Source organism: Myzus persicae, unplaced genomic scaffold, assembly GCF_001856785.1.
Source record: "Myzus persicae strain clone G006 unplaced genomic scaffold, MPER_G0061.0, whole genome shotgun sequence".
Classification (NCBI taxonomy): Eukaryota; Metazoa; Arthropoda; class Insecta; order Hemiptera; family Aphididae; genus Myzus; species Myzus persicae.
Window position 1 is genome coordinate 499940 of NW_019104044.1, and position 10909 is coordinate 510848.

The 10909-nt window shown below is 29.1% G+C and overlaps 1 protein-coding gene across 1 annotated transcript; it reads left to right on the plus strand.

The window, feature by feature from the left end:
• Nucleotides 1–282: 282 nt before the first annotated feature.
• LOC111037947 (cell division cycle protein 23 homolog) lies at nucleotides 283–7375 on the plus strand. The gene is made up of 7 exons (XM_022320819.1): nucleotides 283–659; nucleotides 1217–1453; nucleotides 1533–1878; nucleotides 1949–2126; nucleotides 5363–5707; nucleotides 5767–6013; nucleotides 6081–7375. Exons 1-7 carry the CDS (start codon nucleotides 526–528, stop codon nucleotides 6559–6561), a joined length of 1968 nt encoding a protein of 655 aa, XP_022176511.1. The 5' UTR covers nucleotides 283–525; the 3' UTR covers nucleotides 6562–7375.
• The last annotated feature ends 3534 nt before the right edge of the window (nucleotides 7376–10909 follow it).

A 10909-nucleotide genomic window follows, 5' to 3' on the forward strand; every position in this document is an offset into this window, starting at 1 on the left:
CTGAAAAGTCCACATAAACTTTCCTTCACTTACACTCTCTGAAAAATAATTTTTTCATTACTATAATATGGGCTAAAACAATTACGTCCAGTTGGGGCGGGGGGCTATTTTACGAACACTTGTTTTGCGGAGAGCTGACTTCTGAGGCTGACTGTGATTTTAGTCATTTTCGACCATAGAGTAATATTACTATATTTTTTAGACGCTGCAAATTGCAATTTTTTACCGCCATATCGACTTATCAGTGGTTGAAGATAATCTATTATCACTTATCAGTCAGCATGGCGCATACGAACTGTTGACTGCAGTCTGCAGTTAAGTGTTGACAGGAGTACGGCTTAATATTTTTCAACTTTTCAACGGTTGAAACTTTAAAGAAATACAGGTTGAAAATCAGTATCCTAACCATCAGTTCTTCTGGCTCTTCGTCAATCATCGGTGGTCGATGTTCCTGAAGATTGAAAACTGACACCTCCTTTAAGTACACTCGTCTCCGTGACTCAGTCGGTGGAACGATTGAAAATCATGAGCAACTACGCTATGGATGTCGATGTGGCAAAAGTCGGCTGTCTCGTTCCAAAAATGGACGACGTTAAAAAAGAGCTCCTCGTCAGCATGAATGAACTGTATGCCCGGGGTCTAAAAACTAGCTGCCAGTGGTGAGTGCCTTAATTGTTTTAATCTTTGTTGAGTCGCGCATCCCTGAAGTCTACTTGACCGTTATGTGTATAAGTGTATTGTGCAACGGACCCCTCCGAGAATTGAGAGTTGTGAATTGTTGGTTACATGCCAGAAAACACTACTCTAGGACTAATTCATTAATATTAGTTAGGTACATTTTTGTATGATTGTTAATATCTTATGCCTAATTTTGATGGCTATAAGGCGACAGTTGTTGTTTTAACTTATTTTTCTTGTCATATTAATCGACATTTTAAAATTCATTCTGACTTTCCCTGATATCTTAATTCACATTTTGACAGACTTCTTGCTTCATTCTTTTTAAAGTTATGTATAATGTAAGATAAACTAATTGTATAAGATTATTGAAAAGCAAACTGAACAAAATATTATTTAATGAAAATAGTAACTACTAGTTCCTGTCCACTGAGGAAAAGTAACTTAAAAGTTACTGATTTTTGTGATTTTTTGACTGATTACTAGCTTAATTAATTAATATTGTTTTTCCTTTTAATAATTTTTTTGTCATGGCCAGGTCTTCAGATCTTCTCCTATCACTTGAGGTCGGCAACAATCCAAAACCTTTAGCCAAAAAGATAGAAGGGTACAAGAGACCAAGAATCACCCGTAGTTGTCTAACCCCTGTGCATAAACGTATGTCGGTTTCAAAACCTACAGATCTATATTCCATAGACCAACTTCCAATACCATATCATGAAATGGAACGATATCTTCATGCTCGAACATGTTATAATGCCAAAGAATATCAAAGGTATTTTGTGCATTTAAAATTTAAAGTCTAAAATCTAGGTATATGCAATATTGTTACTGAGACATAATTTTTTTTTCAGAGCATCATTTTGGTTGAAAACTTGTCATTCAAATATACCATTATTTCTGAAAATGTATTCAGATTATTTGGCTGCTGACAGTAATATTAAAAACATTGGTAGTGAAGCGACACCTTCCATGTTTAAAGAATATCGAAATTTTTTAGACTATTTATCTCAGCTATTAGAGTCTATACGACAACAAAAAAAAGGGGATGGGTATTTGACATATTTACTTGGTGTGGTGTATGTAAAATTAGAGCAATATGAGGCTGCTGTTAATATGCTTGTGGAATCTATAAACGAGGTGCCACTCAATTGGCATGCATGGATGCAACTTGGCGATCTTATTGTAGATCGAGTTAAAGTGAATAAAATAAAATAAATCATGTATAAACCAGTTTATTTGCCAACTATAAATGTTTACATTGTTTCAGTTATCAAAGCTAGAGTTACCCAATCACTGGATGAAAAACTTCTTCTACTGTCAAAAATATTTGGACTTGCAGTTAAATGAACAGATGTTGGGTATGACACAATATTTGTTTAACTGTGGTTTCAGCGATAGCATATTTCTCCAATCTAGGGTGGCAGTTTGTTACCACAACAAAAGATGTAAGTATAAGACATCATTGCTATGAATCGTGGAAAAAACTCACAGAAAAAAATCTTAATATAAATATAAAGTCATGTATACATACTATATTGTGTTATAACTTATAACTAGGGCTAACAATTATATGCCCTAAAAATCTATAAATTATATATGCAGTTATTCCCTAAAAATTACCAAAATATGCTTTAAAAAAAATGTTATTGTAAAAAAATGATTAAATGATTAATTTTTTTTTATGTACTATACAATTTATACTATAATACAATATTATTTCCAATGAATAATGATTTACAAAAATGTGTGATATTAAAAAATATCAAAAATTAAAAAATTAAAGTAATAATTAATAAGTTAAACAAAAACATTAATCAAATGATAAACATTTAAATTTTTACCCGATGTTATGACATTGAACAATTAATGATTTGTATAAGTTTTCAAACAGCATTGAGCTTCGATTGTCCGTTAACAAATTTTTGTAGCCTGAAAAAGAACGTTCTACCTCAACGGATGTAATAGGTGCGTATTTATAATGCAACAAATTGTTGCTGGTCAAATCTTCTGGGATTCCTTCTAACGTGGATACATCACTGGAAAATACTTTAGAAATTTTCGTAAGAATATGAAAACCATTATTTTTTTAAAAAACATCTTCACATTTTTTGTTAATATCAGTGCCATTTGTACCACTAACTTCCTTTAAAATGGTCGATTTAATAACTCACCGCACGAATATAAAGAACAACTGACAACTGTAACAGGTGCGATACAATATAATATAATATTTATCTCTATGCAATACTGTTACCGATCAACAGACATATAATCGTTGACCCTGATAATTAGCGATTAAGATTAGATTACCTCTTTTCATAAATGAGCTGAAATACCAATAATAAGGTATATGAGTGAAACAAATTAATATTTTATAATTCCCAAGTTTTTAAGATCTTAAATAAGCTCCAAAAATATACTAAATTATAAAATATGCCCTAAAAATGCAAAAATACCATAATATGCAAAAATATGCAAAATAAAATTTTGTATGCAGCATCGTTAGGTTATAAAACAAATTTTGGTATAAACTAGCTATTTTTTTGACCTACCAATAGAAATATGCAAATGCATATAAGTGTTGACCCTACTTATAACATATAAGTTATAGGTCTTAGTCTATTCTAGTTCTCAGTCTTAGGTATAAATTACATTTATATAAAAATTTCACAACTAATAATAGTACCAGGTGTATCTTATATCATTATTATTTTTTAATAATTATGAATTATGATATGGGATTTAAAAAAAAACAAAAAAATGTGTTTCTTTTTTTTAATGGGAAATTTATTTATAACAATTTCAAAATATTTGAACGTTAGTTGTACCAACAGCAAAATCAACTTAATTTTTTTTAATGGGATCTGGTAAAGCTTTTTTTTCTGAAAAATTGTGGTAGTCAAATCATCAATGATGTTTTAATTTATTATTATGATCGTATTTAATTAATTACTTTATATTGTTTTCACCACAGTTACTTTTCTGACGATAGCAAAAATTTGTATTATTCAATATGTGGCTAAGGTAATAATAGTATAATGGAATTCGATTACTGACATTAATATGTCTTTAGTATGGGGGTCCAAAAAAAATTTGTGCAACAAAAAAAAAATGTTTTTTGGTGCTCTTCCGTGGTGATATAAACTTGAAATTTGAACCATAGCTTCCCTAAAATGGCCTTGCATGCAAAGTATGAATTTAGGAGTTAAAATACATACCCCTTTATCTCTTTTGGATGTTTACTACAGCATTTTATTTTGTAATTTTTCTACATAAACTTACAATACTTGCTTGTTGATATAAAAAAATAAACCCCAAGATCAGGACATATTAATTATTTTATGTTTTTTCCCAAAACTAGAGACATTTTTTCTATATTAATATTTGAAATCTGTAGTTATAAGTACCAACTTATATTGATATTGAATATTTATGTAAAAATATGGTTAATTTCATAATAGCTCAATGTGGAAATTAAATGAATTTAAAAAATAGTATTAAGTAAGTCCTTGTCCCAAGACATGAAAATTACTAATTAGAGTGAGACCAATAACAATAGTATTGAGAAGTTCACTTCTGCAGAATTGGAAAATGACAACTTGTCACTAAAAAATTTTTTTTTTAATCCATACATAAGACATACTAATGTCAATAATCGAAATTCCATTACACCTTTATACCATTATTACCTTAGCCATATATCGAAAAACACAATTTTTTGATTTTGTAAGAAAAGTAACTGTGGTGAAAAAAATATGAAGTAATTGATTCAATAACAATACTTTTTTTTTATGGTTGTATGTTAAATTAAAAATAATGAATTATGTTTGCCAACAATTTTTGTTGGCATTCATCTCAACATTTTTTATTGGGATGTTCATTAGTCATTAGATGACTGATTTTAGTGTATCAAAAAATAGTCGAAAGAAAAAATATTTAGCTCTTTTAAATTAAATTTATAGTTTATACCAATTACTTCAATTCAAAGTATTAATGCATTTACTAAACTTTAGAGGACCATAGTTAATAAACTAGTGAACCGAAATTGATGATTTGACTATCAAAATTTTCAAAAAAAAAAGTTTTACGAGAACCCATTAAAAATATAATTGTTACCATTTGAAAAAATTAAGTTGATTTTGCTGTTTGTACAACTGCGTGTTCGAAAATCTTAAAATTGTTATAAAATAATGTCGTGTTTAAAATAAAGAAACAGGTCTATTTTTGGTTTTTTTTTAAATCTCATATCATAACCCATAATTATTAAAAAAAACTTTGCTTACAATAACATAAAGTACACCGGGTTAATAAGTCAAGACAAAACTGGAGGTGGTACTTATATTAGTTAGTTGCTCAAGTTTAAAACAAGGGAAAAAACTCATCTTTGGATCTTCTTTTTTTTTATCATTCATCTTAGTAACAACAGCTCGTAGACCATCAGTTATTATTATTAGATATTTATTATTATTTATTACTATTTGTTATCTATATTATGTTCTATTAAGTATTATTGTATTAAGATTTTTTGAATTATAATCAACAAAATATTTTTAAAATATAAAGTAGTACAATTGTACTTGCAAATGGTACTTGCATGGACTTTTATTTATATGGGCTTTTTGTCCGCCTACCCATTACTGTATAGACCAGTTTGCGCTAATTAATATTTAATATATTATAGACATTGAAATAGCAGTTCAGAAGTTTCAAGAGCTAATTGAAATTGAACCTTGTCGGCTGGAAAATATGGATACTTATTCAAATTTATTGTATGTGCAACATCAACGGGTTGAACTAGCTTATCTTGCTCAGCGAGCCGTTAGAATTGATAAATATCGAGTGGAAACGTGTTGTATTTTGGGCAACTATTACAGTCTTCATGGGGAACATCAAAAAGCAATGCGTTATTTTCATCGTGCTCTTAAATTGAATCCTCTATACTTGGCTGCCTGGACACTACTTGGTCAAGAATATATGGAACTTAAAAATTCAAATGATGCTATACAAAGTTACAGCAAAGCTTTGGGTGTGTGTTGTAATAACTATTATAATTTTTATGGATTATAATTCATGATTTTGTTACAGAAATAAACAAATATGAGTACAGAGCGTGGTATGGTTTGGGTCAAACGTATGAAATACTTGGTATGTTCAAACACAGCCTTCATTTTTTCAAGCAAGCACAGTTACTGAGACCGTTTGACAGTCGTATGATAATTGCTGTTGGCAATGTATATGAGAAATTAGGTAATATAGACATGGCATTTCAAAGCTACCTAAAAGGGCGAGCGATGGGTGATGATGAAAAGCTTGGCCTCATATATTTAGCAAAGTGAGTTCAAATTAAATTATATAGCTAACTTTATTGCCTTATATATTGATGTAATTTTTTTCTTCAGATTGTATGTAGTTATAAATAGACCAAATGATGCTGCAAAAATGTTTTTAGAATACATTGAAGAACACGGACTAGATGAACAGACTCGCGATCACAGCTATGCTTATATGTTTCTTGCTAACTATAATCTAACTCGTATGAACTATGATCAAGCTTTTCATTATGCTCAAAAATGTTTGAACTATGCAGAAACCAAAGAAGAAGCTAAAGCGTTATTAAAAACTATAGTTCATGAAAGAATATTCATGCAAATTGATAACATATTGAATGATAGTATGAGGCAGAAACAATCGAAAGATTACGATAAAGAAGAAATGCCCAGACAGTTAGAAATGTTGTCGCTTACTCAAAAATCTGAAGTGAATCAAAATGAAAATGATGACGATGACGATGACGATAGCGATGAAGAACATTTGTGTAATTCCATCTCAAGGTATTTGGATTTGGTGGATTACAGTGAATGTAATATTGAATCAGAGTAATTTAAGTTTGTAAAATAACATAAAGTAAAGTTGTGAAATAGATTATTTTTATATTTTTAGTTGTAGAATAATTAATTTTGTTCAAATTGAAAAAAAGATTCAAGATTTTCAAGAAGAAAAATTTGATACGTATTGACAAGGAATAGGTATATACTGACAGGAATAGTTGTGTACCGCCTTTTATTGAAGTCTGAGTCCAATACGTTCCAGTATGTATTGCTTGTATAGTGCAAGTATAACTTCTTGAACACTCAAAATTTTCCTGATATGTATATCAATACACATTTCTTTCTGAATATCTTAATTATGATTACTGAATTTTTTTCATTGTCTTTTTTTATTTAAATAAGACTGATAAATTATTTATTTAAACTTTATAATATACAATTTTATATCATATAAATTATTATATAAACATTTCTATATATTTTATACATTAAATAAAATAATATATTATAGGCATATGTGAGATTTAGGGATGACTGATCAGTAAATAATACCTGCATGGTTAATTGCTTTACTTTATTAGAAATTAGATTATTATAAATATAAAATAAAACAATAAACACATTCCCATATTAAAAAATACAATAGAAAAAACACAATATTACAATGCACACTCTATTTCTCACTAACTACTGCTGGCTACTCTAGTTTTCTAATATGTTTATAAACACAACTTATATATAAGTGCAACAAGTATTTGAATTTTGATGTAACCGGTACCGAGTCGTACCACTTATAGTTTTGTTTGTTTTATTTTATGTAAGTTGTTATACTACACAATATATTTGTGTTAAGGTTATTTTGTAAATGGAGTTTTTTCCTTCAATAAAAAATAATAATTATGTATTCCAATATATTTCTACTATTTTGCTTTATAATTTGTATTAAAGCTAAGTTATGACATCGGATACATTAGATTCAATTTAATAAGAAAATGTATATATCTATGTAAAAAGTTTAAAAAAAGAACCTTGTAACTAGTCAATGCTTACACTTCAACCTTTGTAATATTATAAGGTAAGTACCGTCGTTCCAGTCGACTTGGAAGTTGAAACTGAGGAATGAGAAGTGACTTGGGAGCAGGGATGGATAGGCGGGATTCAGTCGGATCACTATTATGAAAAAAAAATCACAATGTAGGTATATTTGATCTATCACTATCACTACTTTAACTTTTAGAACTTAAGATAATTTTTAAATCAACTGTGAAAAGCTAAGTTATTTCAACTACCAATTAAACTAGTTAGGTTAAAAAGTTTATTAGAAAATAAACTAACTAGTCAATGCCCACCTTTCCTATCCTCCTATTATTGTTGAATGAATATTTTCTTTTATAATTATTATCGAGTTGATAAATTATGTTTACTATATTCTAGCTGGGACTCCTGGAGAAATCTATATCATAACTTGAAACCGATATTGGATACCTATTTTAAATAGTGGTTACGTCAATTGTTAAAAATCGAAATCCATATCGAAACCAAAATCAATATCTGAAAAAATAAATACGTATAATATATTATATACATCCAACACTGAAATCGAAATCGGAAAAAATGTTTTGGTTTCAAACCCTCCAAAAACATTGAGAGTAGGTATTATATAGAATTTCTTTTTTTATGAAATTCACATGATATTTAGCAATTACACTACTTTTGATCTTAAAATGTTGGTGATGTTTGCAACTGATAAAGGAAACTAATATAAAATATATTTTAAAAAAATTATAATCCATACATCAAATTGTAAATATCAATATTTTCCAAAACAGTGTGTATTAAATATCTATTGTACATTGATTTGTGTAGAAATAGATACCTAGTTAAAATAAGAATATTGAATGTAGTACAATTGTTGAGATTTTAATAATAATTCGTCGGTAATTGGAACGTTTTAAGTACCTATATTATCTTATTTTATACACGGAATTTTTGAAAAAAACTTATTCAATCTACTGTATTTGGCCTCATATAACAAACATATTTTTTTAATGTCAATAGGTACTTAGCTGTGAAAATAAAAACTACATTTTTAACCGCAAAAAAAATTAGGAATGTTTATAGATTTCGATGAATTTTGTCAAAACTTGAACTTAAAATGCTTATAAAAAAATCATCTTTATATTTTTTTAATATTTGTGAGCTTCTATTATAACAACTTACAAGGTTCCTTGTATTTAATTTTCAAGGTTTTTCAAATATAGACTGTATAATGTATATTATAGGTAACTTGCTTGGTTATAGCCTATAGGGTTTGTAAATTGTTTGAGCTTCTCTCCACTTATTTGGAGTGGGACATAACAAAAATTAAGTTTAACAACTTGTATATCTATGGACTATGACTATGGCTATCCGGTTGCATTAAATTTTCAAACCTATTATACACAAAAAGAAAAATTGATAAATATCAAACTGGAAATAATTTGCCAACTTTCCTGACTATGATGAATTTTGTCTACATTTCAACTTCAGGAATTCATAATAAATTATTTTACTCTATACTTTTTTTCTAATTTCCACTATAACAACAACAAGGAACTTAGGAACGTAGTAATACAAATCCATGATGAAAATAATCAGGTATGATCGCATTGAAAACGACTTCATGGTATGTAGTGCGCACCACATTTGTCGTGTATAAAGTGACGTCGGCTGTGGAACATCATAAAAGGAACTTCAATGTATTTGTTGCGCACGTGACGTCTGCAGCGTCATGACTCATGAGCATCGGATCTGCGAGATCATACTTGGACACCTGGTTATTTCTATCATGTACATATCCAAGTTTTTTGACCCAACAAAACATTTTTCATCTACAATAATTAAGAAAAACAAATAAACACGTTTATAATTTCAAATTTTATTTATATAGGTTATACTCTGTCGGTTATAGTATAAAATAATTGGTTCGACGAATTTAGTTTTACTTTGAACGTGTATAATACGAGTATATCGAATTTTAATCGAAAATGTTTTTAACTAAAGTCATTCAATAAAAAAATTTTGCTAGTTAATTATTAATTAATTCCCGTACAGCTGGCCGAGCTGTTCAAACTTTGCCTACTTGCCTAATAGAATTGTATTTTTAGTTTGTATGAACAAATACTTAAACATAAGTTACAAGATATCGCCGTGATTACTTATATTCAAAAACGATTCATGTAACATTTGTAGGTACCTACTCTAAATTGTATTGCTAAGGCTATTACATGCAGGCTTAATTTTTAGTTAGGTTTAACTAGCTAGGTACACTTAAATCTTGAATTTAAAAAATAAACAAATACAGTAGTACCTATCTATGAATTTTATTTTTAAAATAGTTTTTAACCCAAATTCCTTATACCTTACCATTTTTTGTAAGCACAGGTAGTAGCTGGCCAGCTGTTCATCGTCTTATTTGGGCCGTAACACGTTTGGGTACAGTAGACCCTAAACGCAACACGTTTGGGCACAAATGAATACACCGTTTGGGTACACCATATCTCTAGAAATATAACACGTTTGGGTACATAGGAAATAGGTATTAATATAACATTTAGAAACACCTAGAAAAATAACACTTTAATTATTAATCATTAATTTTAAATTTTTAGAGTCTATTAGCGTTATCCAGGAGACACCACGAGGAGGTTGGCTCTATTTAGAGCTTAGAAATAAAAATAATTTAGCACGCGCAATCGTACGCCTAAAAAGGTACCGCTGATAAGGACCGCGCGCAATCGTATTGCAGCCGTATTTGTGTACCCAAACGTGTTCTACATTTACAGGTAAAAATAATGTAATGTACCCAAACGTGCTTCGCCCCTTATTTGTGAGTCTTATATTTTATTACAATTATACTTATATTTTATTGGTGAGCCAAACAGGCATTGTATTATACCGCATTATATTTACATTGCGTGAGCGCTAAGCGCCACTCTTTTATATCTAATATTAAACTCTGTTGGGCCAGGGGGGCCATTTATATAATTTATTCTGTTGGGCCAGAAGGGCCGATTTCATTTTACTTTACTTGTGTGTTGCTGTGAATTCTATATTTTTATTGTGTATTATTTAAATTTATGTACAATGTAGCGAATTAATTACCCAAATGTAGTTACCACTTACTGTTTTGAGTTACCCTGGTCCAACATTTTCCTTTTTTTGGATATATATTTTTTTAACATTTACCTACAAAAATGTATTTTTATTTTTATAATCACTGTACATTATATTATACGAGGAAAAATAATAATTGTATTTGATGATTGATATACAAATATGCAATTATAATGGCAAAAAATACACAGTGATGATGATTCATGAAATAATTACATTGCACCGTAAAAAAGAACAGATTAAAC